The following is a 16,026-nucleotide window of genomic DNA, read 5'->3' on the forward strand; positions in this document are numbered from 1 at the left end:
TTTTTTCTATTTACAATGAATCCCCACACTCTCTCTACCTTTGAACATATTCTTGGCTTGTTTCTGGAATAGGTTTTGAGGTGTGTATCTGGTATTTAACTTCATGAGGAAAAGAGGAATTCGGCATTTTCCATTTTTATCCCTATGTAACTCCACACTCCCAAAATGAAACGCTGCCATCCTTACGTGGTATTAGGAAGGCGAAACACAGACTTTCAGCTTGACACAGCCGCAGGTCAGCTGTACACGGGGGTAGCAGAATGAGCACTGACACCTTTCCCGCTCGGAAATCTCTGCAATGCCCGCAGGACACAGAGGGTCTCGCACTTCTGTAACCCATGAAGCTGTGAAGACCCCGATCCATGTTCGCAGAATTCCGGGTCCGACACAAAGGCCTGGGCACAAGGTCCAGCGCCGGTCACCGAGTGTCTTGTGCGGGAGAACCCCGCTGCCAACCAGCCGCACGCTGCCAGCCCTGTGGTGGCTCTGAGGGGCAGCAGCGCTGCGGGGCGGGCCGGGATGGGTCGGGCCGGGAGTGCTCGGACCGGTCCCGCTCGCCTCGGTCCCGGTCCCTCCGCCGCATCCGGGTCCCGCGCCCCTGCCGTGCCCAGCGCTGCCGCCGGGGGCCGCCCGCGCCGCCGTGTGCCCGCCCCGCGGAGCCGGCGCCGGGGCGGAGCCGTGTGGACGGGCCGGGTCGGGCCGGGCCGGGGGCAGGAAGATGGCGAACGTACAGCTGGAGTTCCAAGCCAACGCCGGCGAGGCGGACCCGCAGAGCCGCCCGCTGCTCGTCCTGGGGCAGCTCCACAACCTCCACCGCCTGCCCTGGGCCCAGCTGCGGGGCAAGCTGCAGCCGCGGGTCACCGAGGAGGTGAGGCCGGACCGCGGGCCGCGGACCGGGGAGGGAGCGTGGGGTCCCTGTCGTTTCCCCCCGTTCTCCACCCACACACGCACCCACCCACACACGCACCCTGAGGCGGTGGCCCCGCACCGCCCCCCGAGGCCCCCGGTCTCCCCGCCCCGGCCCCGGGCGGCCTCGTGGTGCGGGGGGGGGGGGGGCGGGGGCTCGCCCGGCCTGCGGGTGCCGGGGCCGCGTCGGGGCCTGTTGTGCCGGGGGTGCCGGTGCCCAGCAGGGCCCGCGGGATGGGAACATCGTGAAACCCCCTCAGAGTGATCCTTAACGGGAAAATAAAGGGGAAATGAGGCGGTCCCCGCCCCTCTCCGCCGGGACAGCAGCACGGTCCGGCAAGGAGCCTGTTGCGGAGGGACCCGCGCAGCCCGCTTCGCTGCGCCCACCTCAGCGGGTGCGGAGGCTTTGCCTCCCTCGGAGGTGACACGGAGGTGTCTCTAATTCACGTCATGACCCAACCGGGCCTTCTCCCGTGCCAGATGGCCCGCGGGAGGCTGAGCTTGGCTCCCTGCGCGGGGGGAGCGGGGCGGCTGCGCGTCTTGTCCCCCTCCCTGTGCGCAGCTGCTGCGGGGGGAAATGCGGACCTATTTTTATTCAGGTGTCGTTGATGGCTGGTGGTAAAATGATAAATGTCTGGCATCGCGGCTTTTAGGTCGTTAGATGTTTGGCAGGATTTTTTTTTTTTTTTTTTTTTTTTTTTTTTTTTGGACTCTTGAGCTTCTTAGGTCAATATTTAGTCTTTTTAAATTATTATTAAATTGCTACGTGAAACAGTAACTCGGAATTAGTAAATCAATCCATTTATCACTAGGGTAACTCTTTCAATTTAAGAATTTTTACTGCAGCGTTGGAACTAATGGTGTTTCTAAATTGTAACTCATGTCTTAAAAGAAGATGCTTGTTCTAGAAGGCACGGTTGTATTTTCCAGTTAATAAACACGTTTCTCATATTTCCTGTTTGTTTTCACTCTGGAGCTTATTGCATTTGGGAGCACATGCATAATTTCTTTGTTTCCAGCGTCTAAAATCCTGCAGCTGTAGAGTGCCTGAATACAGTGGGAATGAGATGGGAAGCAAAGCCTGATACAGTTCTTTGTCTTTAAATTCTTTTCTCCCCAGATCTGGCAGTCGGCTCTAAGCACTCTGAATCCCAACCCCACTGACAGTTGTCCTCTCTACCTGAATTATGCCACCGTGGCCGCTCTGCCTTCCAGGGTCAGCCGACACAATAGTCCATCTGCAGCCCAGTTCATCACCCGCCTGGTTAGAAATTGCCTTCCAGGAGGTGTCAACAGATGTATTGTTGTAAGTGGCTGCTTGAAAATGCTTCTGGTGAATTGTCTCCTCAAGTACATTTCTTGACTTTTCAGGGTTTTAGCTGTATCCAAGGATACTGGAGGTGGGCAAGGTTTTACTGATGTAATTACACTGACATTTAGAAGTGGTTTTGCACTGATGCGTAAACAAGATTGAACTGTAAAAGCTTGTGCATGCCCAAGCAGTTGGAGGGAGTTAATGTTGGATATGTGTGTAATGTCTTCAGCAAGGAAGGTCCTTGCAAAGGGAGACAGGAGTGGGTTTTATTCCAGGTGTGATTTATGACATTAGCACACGTTTTATAAAACAGATGTGGCCTGCATGCTGTGTCTGTATTGCAGAAAGCATATGAAGTATTTGTGTTATTCAGTGGGTGTTAGAAGTCATAAGGCAAAGTAATGCTCCAGTGTGAGTCCTTCACAGGGGAAACTCTTTGACTGTTTTAGGCATTTTTTGTATAAGCCTGATAAATTTGTTACTCATATCTTCTCCAGATGAATTCAGATTCTAAGTTGTTAGAGGAGACTCATGTAGTGAGTGTCAGTAAGACAATTTATTACACTTTCTGCTTGGACGACTTATTTGCAAGAGTAATAGCTCTACTTACTTTAATTATTACCCTTATATTTAACTTTGAAAATGTTTGGCTAAAACTGCTTTCCATTGGTAATTTCTGTAATGAACTTCAGAAAAATATTCTACATGTTAGAAGTTTTTGTATTGTTAGCCACATTCTCATATCATTTTCCTCTTTATTTCATTTTGAACACATATTGGTGGTTCCCATGCTTTTTCTTGTCTTGATCTGTAGCCTAACCCATGTTAATGGCTCTAGTATAATTAAAGTAGTCCAGCTCCTTTGTGAGGATGTACTAATTCCCACACAGTCAAGTCCAGCAGAGTAATTAATTAACATATTGGAAAATTAAGTGAACCAGTTCAGACTGACACCATTCCTACTGCCACCCCACCCGTATGAGTATTCAGACATCGCTTCTTCACGAAGTATCATGGGTAACATCACAGGTCTTTTTAAATGGGCTCTTCCACATCCCTGATGCTGTCTGACTTGTTTGTGTTCTGGCTGGTGTTTCAGATGGTTTGTGAGCGCTCTGAAGTCTTTGCTTCTGCTTGTGCACTGGCCAGGGCTTTCCCCTTGTTCACACATCGGTCCAGCGCATCACGACGCACAGAGAAGAAAACTGTAACAGTAGAGTTCTTCCTGGTTGGACAGAACAATGGACCAATAGAAGTGACAACACTTAAAGTAAGACTTTCCTTTTTTTTGTCATCAGTTGTTTCCGTTATTCCCTGAAATATTTTTTTTTCCCCTTCAGTTTGTCACATGCACAAGTACGTCTGTCTCGGGCTGCGTGTGGAATAGGCCTTGTATCTAAAGTAATAAATTATCCTAGGTCAAAGTTCCTTGAAACTGATCAGTTCACAGCACTTGTGAGTAGAGATGTTGAACATACTGTTGGAGCAAAGGCTGAGGATGTTATTTGGAATGTGGGTTTCAGCGAAGCAGCACAAAGAAAACGTCTCCTTTCGTATGTTTATCACAGATACAAATGGTGTCTTTTTGGCCTTTAATATGGGCTTCTCACTTTCTTTTATGTGGCCAAATCTGTATTTGACTGTGCAGGTGAATATCACAGTGAAGTCACTACAAGGTGCTTATTCTGGGATCACATATGGCCTCTGCTGTTTGTGTGTGTACTTCTCTTTTCTAGCAGAACTGTAGCCAAAAACAAGATCCTGCAAAAAAAAAAAAAAAAAACCAACAAAAAACAAAAAACCAAAACCCAATCAACACCCCAGATTTTATTTTTATAGTTGCAGAGACTCTATTTTTTATATAATAGCATTCCAGAAGTTATTTATCCCTTCTGTTGGCCCATTAGATTTAGGATTAGTGTTCAACACCCATTTGAGAATTTTAGATTATCAGCTTTCAACTCCTTTGGCCTCTGGTTATCTATAGAGAAGACTGGGAATTAACTCAGTGATGATTTGATTTGCTCAGGATAGAGAGGAGATCATATAAGAAGACAGTCACCTGCTTTTTTCCTCTGTGGCAGAGGGCATTAAAGTTATTCAGCAATTTTACAACACCTGCTCTTTCTGTGCAACATTGCCTCATTGCCCAGAAATGACAAAGAAAGTGTCCAGGCTACCTATGAAGGTCAGGAAAAATGAGACAACTTAGTGCACAATTGCTGCCTGCTGCTTTAGGGACATTCTTTGCAACTCTTATGGCTGATGGTAGCTCTCCTGGCAACCCTGCTTGAGCTGGAGGGAGATCTGAGGATTAAGAACTGCTCCTTGCACAGTGTGTCTCACACAAAAGAATGGATAAAACCTTAGGAAATAAGTGGCTGCAAAAATCAATGCAGAGAGATGTTCCACCAAAAAGAAGTATTTTTCATTAAAATAAGAGCAAGCACATGAGGTCAGAAAGTAAAGACTTCAGATGAAGTTAACAGAACCAATACAAGTCTGGGTCTGCCTCATAGTTACTATCAGAGTGCCAGAGAAGATAAAGAAGACAGCAACACAAAAGAAAAACACAGAAGAATGTAGACAGAAAACAAGCATGGCTATAGAAAAGGGTAAATTCTGTGCTATTAAAAAAATTATACTGAGACCAGCAGCAAATGCTCTTCAGACAAAAAATTAAAATCTAATGTTTTACCAACATGTATATAGTATAACCAAGTCAAGATGGTGTTCACCACTCCAAAAGGCCCATTGGTCTCTTCCTTATCAACAAAGAACAAATGCTTTTTTTTTACATTGAGGGATAGAAAGGGGTGTGAGGAGTGCCACACCCTTCTGATGGTGATGTCACAGCTTGGAGGTGAGCTATATGTAATAGTTAAGTATGTCTAAGTCATCTTTCAATAAATTGGGGGTAATCAAAACAAAGGAGTTTTTACATCTCATTGTTCCATAGGGGAAATTCCACACAGAGTAGCTTTTAGCATGGCAGCTCATTCCATTTCAGGATCCTAACTTTAGAGTCATTCCAAGGTTTGCATAGAAGCTCTTACACACCTTCCTGTTAGTGCTCCAGGTTCTGTGCTTCAGTACAGATAAGCAGTCAGTGAGGTTATACAAATCTCCTCAAAATTTTGGCAATGGATTTGACAAAGAAGATAGTGTTGCTGCATGTGGAGTTCACAGAATTGCAGTTTCTGAGGTTTTTTTTCCATTATCTTTTTTTTTTTCCATGATCTATTTTTTTTCCATTATCTTTCCCTTCCATACTTTGTTTCTACTCTGTGAACTAACTTGGCCCCAGCAGGTGATGCCAGATCAGTTTTCCAAAAAGTGACAGGCAGATGTGCAATGATTTGATCGCTCAATTTTTCCATGCCCCAAATCAGAAAAAACATAACTGGTGTCAAAATCAGTTCCTTCAGATAGGCAGATTCCAAACCACTTGGGTTATTTATAACTAAAAAACAAAGATGAAATGATTTCTACCTCCAGTTCTTCCCCTTGATGTCAGTGCCAAAACTGTTATTGGCTTCCTTTAAGCCAAGTTTTCACCCCTTAAATTCAAGAGCATCAGACAGCTAACGTAGAGCATAGAAGGCACGTGGTAGGATTTTTTTATTAGCTAAACCTCTCCCTCAAAATATTGCTGTATTTTGCACCCACTGCAGTGTCCAGAATATTTTATGGTGAGGACTAGCAGGGATTGTCACATTTTTACAAGGCACTTATTACAAGTTGCAATTATCCAGGGTCTCTAACAGCCCGGAAGGTGAACTCAGGCACAGCTTATTTCTGTACATTTTATTGTTTCCCTTGGACTTGACCTTTGGGTTAGAGCACTTCCATTTGCCTGCATGGCCTTAATGGTGCATCACTCCAAACCTGACTTGGCTCCTGAGGAGGCCCTTACCCCTTGCAGGGAAGTAAAGGAATCAAGAGTAACTGTAGGGTATTGGGCACAGTACCAAAGCAAGCCAAGGTTTATGAGTCTGCTGGGATATGGAATGTATGGAGTCCTTAGGCCTTTCTGGCCAAGCCAAACTTCAGATACCTCAACACTGAAGAACTGCCCAACACTCAAATTCCTTTGTAACCCATCCTGACTCACCCTCCTGCTGCGTGTGGTCTTCAGTGTAGTGTGGCTACTGGAAAGCTTGAACAAAGTTTCCTTCCACTTACTCTGTTTGTTTCAAGTTGCTGGTTCACAGGAGTTAAAAGTTGAAGTTTAGAGTCTGGTGGGGCAGGAGAATTCTCCTTTAAGGAAGCAGGCTCAACACTCTCACTGTGGACCATTTTGATTCTGTGCACCCTTGCTTAGATATGTTTTGATTCAGTCCAGGTGAGGGTCAGTCTATTTTGCCACAGAAATGAAAAAACAGATGCATGGATTTTTACACAGATAAGAAATATTCTACATTCCCCATGGGCCTGCCATATAGAATATATTATAGTATTGCACTCAGCCTTTTTGCCTGCCATATATGAACTTCATGATTTCCCATGTTTTAGGTTATGTAATCTCTGCAGGTTTCCACACTAAGCAGCCCACAAACTCATTGGGACTTCCTGAATTGCTTTCCTCTTGCCTATCTTTTCTCCATCTCTCATTGCCTTCTTGCTCTCACATTGATAGTAGAGAAGTCTACTAATTTTGCAATAACAGTTCACTATGGGAAGGAATACAGTTGGCTAGAAATTAGAGCACAGGGAAAAATAACACTTACAGTGGTGGTCAGCTTGGTTGACATTTTTTAATACTGTACAGCTGCATGTGATTGTTTGCAGTTAAACATCAATGTGCTTCAGAGGAACCACATATCTGGTGTAGGCTGCATAGGCCTAAATGCAAAGCTCTGCAGAAAACCAGCCAAACCAAAGCCAGTTCTCACGTGTCCTTTCTTCTTTTCATAGTGTCTGGCAAGTGCTACAGAAGGAGTCAGGCTGGCTGCTCGAATTGTGGACACCCCATGCAATGAGATGAACACAGATAACTTCCTGGAGGTAGGTAATACACCTGATGAGTAAGAATTACTAATTGTAAGTCTAGACTACAGTAATCAAAAGCTAGTGTTGCTATCTCTTAGCAAAACCTGTATGTCAGAGGTGGGAAGCACATAAAAGAACCTGTCCAAGAATGCTGAGGCTGTTTCTTTGGCCCTTAATATTTTGTAGAACTTTGCTAAGTTGGAAGGGTGCAGAGTGTACAGCTTGGGGTGAGGCTTATAGCTCTTGAGAATGAAAATATTCCTGTCCTATTGCATCATGATCCTGTAGAGTGAACAGCTGGCCTTTACCTCTGAATATTTCTTTTACTGGTGGAGCTTAAAGGTCAGATTTGTCTTTCATGCCGTAATAAATCAAGGATGTCTCAGTGGAATTAAGCCATTGGGAAACAGCAGCACTCCCAACGTTGTGAATATTTGTATGTGTATGCATGCAAAAGTCATATAAGCCTTTCATGTGGGCACCCACATGTGTGGAAAGACACAAATGTGTCCTTCTGATGATTGACTGACAATGTCCTTTTTCTTTTAATGATTAAGGAAATCAAAAAAGTTGGCAAGGATCTTGGGATTACTCCTACCATTATTCGAGATGAGGAGCTGAAAGAGAGAGGCTTTGGAGGTATATTCTGTTGAAAATCCACCTTTCTTCCTAGCAATGAATTGGAACGTTTTGCTATCACCATTGTAACATTTTATTTGCCTATTTTTGAAACAGTTTTGATGCCCATAGTAACCCAAGATGTTTTACAGAAAAAAAGCCACAGAGTGCTCCCTCCAGTCTTTCTTTAAAAGTGGTTTAATTCTCTATTTTCCAGGTATCTATGGAGTTGGCAAGGCAGCCCTGCATCCTCCTGCCCTAGCAGTTCTCAGTCACACTCCAGATGGTGCTACACAGACCATTGCATGGGTGGGCAAAGGTATTGTGTATGACACTGGAGGACTCAGCATTAAGGGAAAGGTACATGAACAGTTGTTCTGCTGCTGCCTTTGCTTACAGTGTTAATTTCTGATGGAAACAAAGTATATTTATTTGAGTAAACACTTCTGCTGTCATCCTGTGGACATTAAACTGTGAGGGGAGAACACCAAATATTTTTCAATGTCTTTACAGAGCAGTTAAATAACCACCTGATGTTTTGGCCTTTTAGGCATTGCCCACTGCTAGGAGAAAGTTAGAAATAAAGATGTTGTATTTCTGACTTAAAAGAGAGATTCAAAACCCGTGTTAATTTGCCTCAGTGCAAATTTTGAAAGCAATCTTTTTTCTAACAAACTAGCAGCAGAGATTTAATATTTTCCCATTATGAAGCAAGATCCACCAAGCAGATGCAAGTGCTCCATGTGTCTCTTGTAGCTGAGTGCTGTCAAGACCAGAGTTACAGAAGCATCAGAAATCCTAGCTTTAGCAGTTATTACCATGAAATTCTCTTTTAAAGAAAAATTAAAATTCTATGGTTCTGTTTAAACAGACTACTATGCCTGGAATGAAGCGAGACTGTGGTGGAGCAGCTGCTATTTTGGGTGCCTTCAAAGCCACTGTAAAGCAAGTAAGTAAAATGTGTTAATTGATATCATGTATCCCAGCCTTGCCAAGGAGCTGTCTTGCTTTTGGATATATTCCCAGATATGGAAGCAAGTCTAATCCTGAAGTTCTGACCTGCCACAGCTCTTAGTTATCCTGAGCAATTCCACTCTATCTGAGCACCTCTGCTCTTTCTACTATTTCAGGAAAATATTTCCAGTCTTGAGAATTGTGAGAATTTCCTGAGTGCTAATTTTGTTTTAAGGGTCTTTCTTGAATATCAGGGTTGGTTCTGTGGACTAAATGACTTCTTGTTCCTTGAATCAGATTTGTACTTGAGTTATCCAGTGCTGATTTTGTTTACACTGCAGGATTCCAGGCAGCTTCATCCCCTTAGGAAAGAGGAAGATGAGTGACTCTGGGATGTGAAATCTGTCCATCTTGCAAATCTGGTGGAAGTTTTGATATTAACCTACTGGGGAAGTGGCAGCTCTAGTCTAACCAGGAGCTGCTTGTTGGTGTGCTCCTGTGGTCAGAAAGTAGTAGAGGAGCTGAGAAGTCAGATCTTGAAATATAAAGGATTAAAAAAATGCTGTAACAATATGAACTGGGGAAATGAAGTGGCCACTGCCAATAAAACTCTGCCCTCTCAACAAATGCAGTGACTGTGTCTTGCTGACAGAGCAGCCATTGCCTCCAAGGAGTATCCAAAGTTCAAAGAACATTTACTGCTGCAGATTAATGTATAGATTTGATGGAAGCTTCGTCCAGGGGATGATCAGTGCCAAATTCCCATTTCTCAACAGTTTAGGTCTGTGCCTTGGCCCTAACATCATGTTTGATGTGGAAAGATTGTAAACTTCACAGTTATCTGCAGAGACATAAAAATGAAAACAGATTTGTGAGCTGCATCTAGGCAAAGGACCTGGCTTTCCATTACTGAATCCACAAAGTTAGGTCATGGACAAGAGATAGAACTTTCACAGTGTTTTGTGAGAGTCTGGGAAAGCCACAGATGTGGTACCTTCCTTTGGTGATCCAGTCCTTGTTTCCAAGTAGTTTTGTGTGTAATTATCTGCACTGAGAGAAGCATTCACAAGCACAGGATGTGTGAATGTAAATGATCTGTCATGTCATAGGCAATTATTGTAACAATGGTTACACTGGCAGTGATGTGTTTGAACAACCAGCCTGAGAAAAGCTGTTGTACCTCAGAAGAAATCTGTGCTCTAATATAGAAAACCAAAAACTTGTCTCACTTCTGAATTTTACAGCCTCATGTTAGAAGACCTGTTAATGAAATCCCTGCAGAAAACTTATTCAAAAAGGCAGTGGAAAGAACTGGTCATTGTTAATGTTTGAAGAATTATTTTTTTAATGGTCTGAAGAGTATCATAAAGCTGGCAGAGGTTTAATTTAGCTTTGCTTTGTCAAAGAGACTGAAGTTGGAAATGTGTGTTGGATAGAAAGCTTAGTGGGAAGAAGGGCAGAGGTTAGTATCCATCTTCAGAAAGTATCTGCCTACATGCTGTTCAACAGTTTTACAACGTGATTTAAAAAGGCTTTGGACAGCAAAATTAAGCAGGCAGTTTTTCCTAGAAAGGTGCATTTCATACACTGGGAACTTTCCAACAATATTTCACTTAAGGTTTTAAAATCTTTCTTGGTCCTCCATGTTAACATGGTGATTCCTTCTTTTGAAGGGCTACAGATAGAATGAATGTCAGGAAAAGGTAACTGACACTGGAAGTGAGTTCTCACTTCTTGACAGGAGATAAACCACAACTCCCACTTGGAGGAGGAAAATTTGGTGTAGTTCAGTGACAGATTGTGAACAGAGTGGGGATTTCACTGCACAGATGGAAGGTTATCTCATCTGTTTGCCCACTACCTGGATTAGAAACTGCAGTTACTTCATGGTTTCTAGATGCTGCCTGATATTTTGAAAGGTTTTGATTGATGCGTTTTGCCCTTTAGACTTCAGAACATGAGCTGATTCTTCAAGTCCAGATTTCTTCAGCTGTGGACTTTCATAATGAGATGAGTGCTAAAACTGACCCTGGTTTCTCTTGAAATCTGATGTTTTTAAGATTAGCTGATAGAACTCATTTCTCTCCTATTTTTGTTACAGGGTTTTAAAGACAATCTTCATGCTGTTTTTTGTTTGGCTGAGAATGCAGTCGGACCATGTGCAACAAGACCTGATGACATTCACGTTCTTTACTCTGGAAAGTAAGATTGTAAATGTCCTTTCCATAGTAACATTGAGAGGAAACATCATCTTTGGTTCTATTTATCTGAGTACCATGCAGGTTGTGAGCCTATCCCTCGTCAGCTTCCCTCAATATTAGCAATAATATTTCAGACAGCCATAGTAATGAGTTTGAAGTGTGCTCAGAGTTTCCTGTTGGGTATTTAAATACATAACAAAATAGATATCATAGGCTTAGCTTTCCTTAAAGCACTTGGCCTTAGCTGTTTTTTTCCAGTGCAGCCAGTTTTCTGTGTTCATCTGTAGCCTATATTGTCTCTGTTGCAGAAGCAGGCTAGCATTCTGTAAGAATCTTTGTTTTATGCAGAGTATGATCCCTCTTTGGGTGGCATTTATTTGTACTCAACAACACTAGGTGTTGTTCAGGCTCAACAAGCAGTCCTAGCCATGAGGACAGGACTGTTGTAACCCTTCCCATGTGAGCTCTGGTTGCTTACAGCTGGGAAATGAGCAGCCGTGGAGACTTCCAAAGTCAAATAAGAAAGCACATTATGTTTGAGTCTGCTTTCTTATCCAGCATTTTAGTCCAAACAGTTGAGTCGTAGCTTCCAGCCTGAAGCACTGATGCATCAAATGACCTCTCTTCTTCTTAGAACTGTGGAAATCAACAACACTGATGCAGAAGGGAGACTGATACTGGCTGATGGAGTAGCTTATGCATGCAAAGATCTGGGAGCTGATATCATTCTTGATATGGCCACTCTTACTGGAGCTCAGGTACTGAAACAGAACTGCTAGCAGACAAGGGATGTGTGTCCTTTTACTATTTGCACATCATTTCTTTGCCTCTGTCCTGCTAGTCTTTGTTGGAAGGTAGATGCTGTGAACTGTCATGACTGAGGGTGACTTCCAAAACTTGTGCAAGAGAAACCAGCCAACAGCAAGCCAAATAAACCCTGATCCCCTGTAGGCATGGCATGCTGTGTGTTATATTTGTAACTGCAATACTGAACAGGTTGGCTTCAGCTCTTCATTACTTCTCACATTGGCTTTTTTGCTTTTGTATACTGGAAGAGAAAATTAAATTCTTCTGATGACATTAGATGCTAATGTAAACAATCCAATATCCAATGTTTGCAAGTTCAGTTGCTTTATAATTCTCAAAACTGATTTGATGGTAGTGCTTAGATATTGTCTTGTCTGTTAAATGGCTTACAATGTAAGTCATACATAGAATGACACACAGGTACAAAGTGAACAATGTTGGGTTTTTGAAATCTATTCCTGTGTTATGGCAGGATATATTGATAAGCAGTAATTCTGGTGGTTTAATTTTCTAGAAAATTAATTGGTCTTTGCATCAGTAAGATAATTGGTGACAAATCTTAGGAGTGTGAATGTTGCATGCATTTGTGTAAACATCAGTCCTTTGAAAGTTTCCTATCATTGTCTTACTGGAAAACTGCTAGGATGGTGGCTTTTGGCTCTTGTGTTTTGCATATTTGGAAGGAAGCAATCTTACCCATGAATGGGGATGTTACATTCAGACATACAGGCACTGCTGTGTGTGTCTGCTAATGCTATATAATTAATTGCTAATTTTTTTTTTCTAAGGATAAATAATTGTAAAGTGATACAATTTGCTTGCTCAGTAACTATAAAGAAATATTTCTGTGGGACAGTGGTTTGAATAGGCCAGACAAATGCAGATTATTTCACTGCAGAACGGATTTTCAGAAGTTTTAAAAGATTCTGCAGTACCTTTAATGTCTTCGTCTGCATTGTAACACTACCTTCTTGTGAAGTAATATTGAGGTGTTTTTTTCTCTGTGGTTTTGTTAGATGGAAAGCAGCTTTTAATGTTTAGAAGCAGTAGTATAGAATTATCCTACCCAGTACAGTTAAGATGAATCCTTACTGATTTTGCCTTATATCTCATTAGGGAATTGCTACAGGGAAGTATCATGCTGCTGTCCTTACCAATAATGAAGAGTGGGAAAAGGCTTGTGTTAAAGCTGGCAGGAACTGTGGAGACTTGGTCCATCCTCTTGTCTATTGCCCTGAGCTCCATTTCAGTGAATTTACCTCCGCTGTAGCTGATATGAAGAACTCTGTGGCTGTAAGATTTTTTTTTCCTTTATATTTCATTTATTACGTGAAAATGCAGATTTTCTAGATAATGTGCTGGTCTGCTGATAGCTGGCTGAAACCTCTTCACAAAGGCTGTAATCTTTGGAAATGGGCCATGAAATTATGGTCTTCAGAGCCTTTTACCTGGGGATTTTGCGGGCTATATTTCATTACACTTGTATTTAGTGTCTTTTTAAAATGGGCTAGCTGCTGTAAAGGTATCTTTGGGCTGCTTGCCTTTTGAGTATGGCCCTAAGATGAATGCTGAACTTCTGGACTGAAACCATTTAAGAAGTCAAGACAAGTGTTCCTCAAATCACATAAAACCAACGGAAATGGTAACTGGGAATGCAGAAACCAGGAAATTGAGGAGAGAGGCCTCAGTGTTTGCTGCTGCTTCTTTTGCTGTGTTTGAAAGTTACAATGTGCATGAAGTTCCAAAAACACTGCAGTAAGAAGCTTGGGCAGAAGAGGGATTGAGCAGGGCCAGGCTGCTACCAAGGATGAAGTCTGAGGATTTGCAGTACAGTTGGTTTGCAAGACTGTGCTTCAGGGCCATTCATCAAGCTTCAAACTAGATTTGCACAACTGTCTTTTCTGTAGGCAAGAATAAAACACTGACATTTTCTTTTCTTCTAAGCTCAACTGTATTTTTATTATTTCTACAGGACCGAGACAATACTCCAAGCTCCTGTGCTGGGCTCTTCATTGCTTCTCATATTGGCTTTGACTGGCCTGGAGTCTGGGTCCACATAGACATTGCTGCACCTGTTCATGCAGTGAGTATGTTTCTGTGACTTCTGACATTTTCCTGGGCAAGCAAGCTGTGTAAAGATAACTGTTTATGCCTGCAGATACTGTGAATTCTGTGCCATCCAATTCAAAACAGAATTAGGTGGGGAAGAGTTCTCTTGAAAAGAGTTGACTTCAACTGCGTTGGGAATTTCTGTGTTTTTGTAGTTTCATCTGTTCATATTTTTCATGTTGGTTTTAAAATACTCTTAAGGGTCACTTTAATCAGCAATATCTTTATAGCTGTAAACTTTGACAACTTGCCTGCTCTCAGTTCATGACAATAATCTTAGCCTTCCATTTTCACATAGATCATTCTAAGATGATTGTCCAGAGCTGATCATTCTGCCTGCTGATCTGTAGCAGAGAAAACGTGTTTCCTCTTGGGAAATTTGTGTGGATTCTTTTTTCCTTAAAAACAAATGAATTTACTCCCCTACCTCCTCTTTTTTTTTTTTTTTTAAATCAAACTGACTGATGTACTCCAAGTCCTTGCTCATGCTGGATGGGACATTCCCTTCCCTGAACGACATTAGTAAAAATCCACCCTCGAGTCAGTGTGAGCTCTGTCCTCAAGTGAATCAGTCAATTTGTTGTTTTAATCCGAGCAGGACAGATTCCAATAGTGGCAAGGATACAGAACCAAAAGCTGAGCAGGGCTGCCACAGACCCCAGGTTTTTGCTGTGGCCATGAACCATCACTGCTCTTGTTCAGTGAGAAGATTCAGATTAAACAATCTGAAGGATGAATTGTTCTTGTCTTTTTTTTCCTAGGGTGAACGAGCTACTGGCTATGGTGTGGCTTTGTTGCTGTCCCTGTTTGGAGGGGCATCTGAAGACCCTTTGCTAAACATGGTGTCCCCTCTAGGTTGCAATGGAGACTCTCCTGCAGAAGACATGGAGAGAGATTCCAAAAGGCGGCGCCTGATTTAATGCACCCCAACCCTGAGTGTTGGGGAGCATGGGTTACCTCACTTTGCACTGATTCATTCTCAAGCAATGGAAATGTCACATGTCAGAAATTGCCATTTTTTTTTTTTTTTACTATCATGATAAGATTTATTACTTGTTTATGATAAAACCAGACTGATTTCTTGGTTTTTTAAATTATTGGTGCACACAGTTGCTGAACAGAGTCAGTGGTGCAGAGTCCAGGCTCAACTAACTGAATCAGGACTAGGGTGCATCCTCCTCTGAGCTCCTCACAAAACCTAACTAAGTGCATTAATGCATGAGGAGCTCTCTTTAGTCTGAAGAAGCAACTGCAGTTATTGCTTACAAAGCCTTCTGAATTACTTATTGTATGTGAGGTTTTATCAGACGTTTCTGCAGGCCCCTCTACATCTCAGAATACAGGACAAGGAAAAAAGCCTCTGTAGACTTGGCTTACTCAGTGATGATTTAGCTTAGCAATGAAGGAGATGTAAAGAGTGAAGGCCTATAGTTTTAATAAGGTGCTGTTTCCGCATGTTTAATGTTTTCCTGACCAGTAAAAATCAGTGAGAGTGGTCTAGAACATATCTCTATGTAAATCTTTCACATACAGATTACAGAATGTATTCATGTTAAATGAGGGGAAAAAAAATAAGGTGACTGTGATTGAGTGAAATCGGTTTACAAAGCAGAGTGGCTTCTTGCCACTTAATAAATTTATTATTATTAAAGCAGCTTACATATCCCATGTGGTGTTTCATGGTGTTATTCAAGTTTCTGAGAACACTGAGTGCTTCAAAAGTTTGTGCACAACATTGTTACTCTGTTCAAATTCCTCTCCCAGCACTCATGTGGCTGAAAACGGACCCAACAGAGTAAAGGTTGAATGGTGTAGGGCAGTTCTGAAGAACTGATTCACTTCATTGGTTTGATTTGACAGTAACTGGGGATGCCTAGGTATTAGTTTCTATATAAACCAGTCAGAGTAAGCTCAGAAGCAATAGTTTGGCTGGGACAGGTACAGGAGGTGACTTGCCTCAGTTTATGTAATGTCAGCAGCAGAGTTGGGAACAGCAACCCGCGTGTTGAACAGTGCTGGTCCCTGCCCAGTTCAAGCATCAGCCTTTGGAAACATTTCTTGGCTCAACCAGAGTGTTGATGGTAAAAAATCCCACCCAGCACACACTTTTGGCTGCTTTGCAGA

The 16,026-nt window shown here is 42.6% G+C and overlaps 1 protein-coding gene across 2 annotated transcripts; it reads left to right on the plus strand.

Moving 5' to 3' along the window:
- The first annotated feature begins 661 nt into the window (after positions 1-661).
- Positions 662-15,570, plus strand: NPEPL1 (aminopeptidase like 1). Of its 2 annotated transcripts, XM_030463165.1 has the most exons (13): positions 679-868; positions 2,027-2,212; positions 3,321-3,491; positions 7,139-7,228; positions 7,771-7,852; positions 8,049-8,191; positions 8,703-8,780; positions 10,733-10,795; positions 10,887-10,987; positions 11,621-11,744; positions 12,910-13,086; positions 13,766-13,876; positions 14,664-15,570. In XM_030463165.1, the coding sequence occupies exons 1-13, from the start codon at positions 719-721 to the stop codon at positions 14,820-14,822; spliced, it is 1,635 nt and encodes a 544-aa protein (XP_030319025.1). In that variant the 5' UTR covers positions 679-718; the 3' UTR covers positions 14,823-15,570. The 2 variants fall into 2 exon arrangements, with proteins under 2 accessions (XP_030319026.1, XP_030319025.1); XM_030463166.1 differs by lacking the exon at positions 10,733-10,795 and having other exon boundaries at positions 662-868.
- Positions 15,571-16,026: the final 456 nt, after the last annotated feature.

Source organism: Calypte anna, chromosome 20, assembly GCF_003957555.1.
Source record: "Calypte anna isolate BGI_N300 chromosome 20, bCalAnn1_v1.p, whole genome shotgun sequence".
In the NCBI taxonomy this organism is placed as follows: Eukaryota; Metazoa; Chordata; class Aves; order Apodiformes; family Trochilidae; genus Calypte; species Calypte anna.

Coding starts and splice junctions, on each gene's coding strand:
- NPEPL1 (XM_030463165.1), top strand. CDS start 719: ATGGCGAACGTACAGCTGGAGTTCCAAGCCAACGCCGGCGAGGCGGAC. Junction 869..2,026: donor AGCCGCGGGTCACCGAGGAG/GTGAGGCCGGAC, acceptor TTTTCTCCCCAG/ATCTGGCAGTCGGCTCTAAG. Junction 11,745..12,909: donor CCACTCTTACTGGAGCTCAG/GTACTGAAACAG, acceptor ATATCTCATTAG/GGAATTGCTACAGGGAAGTA.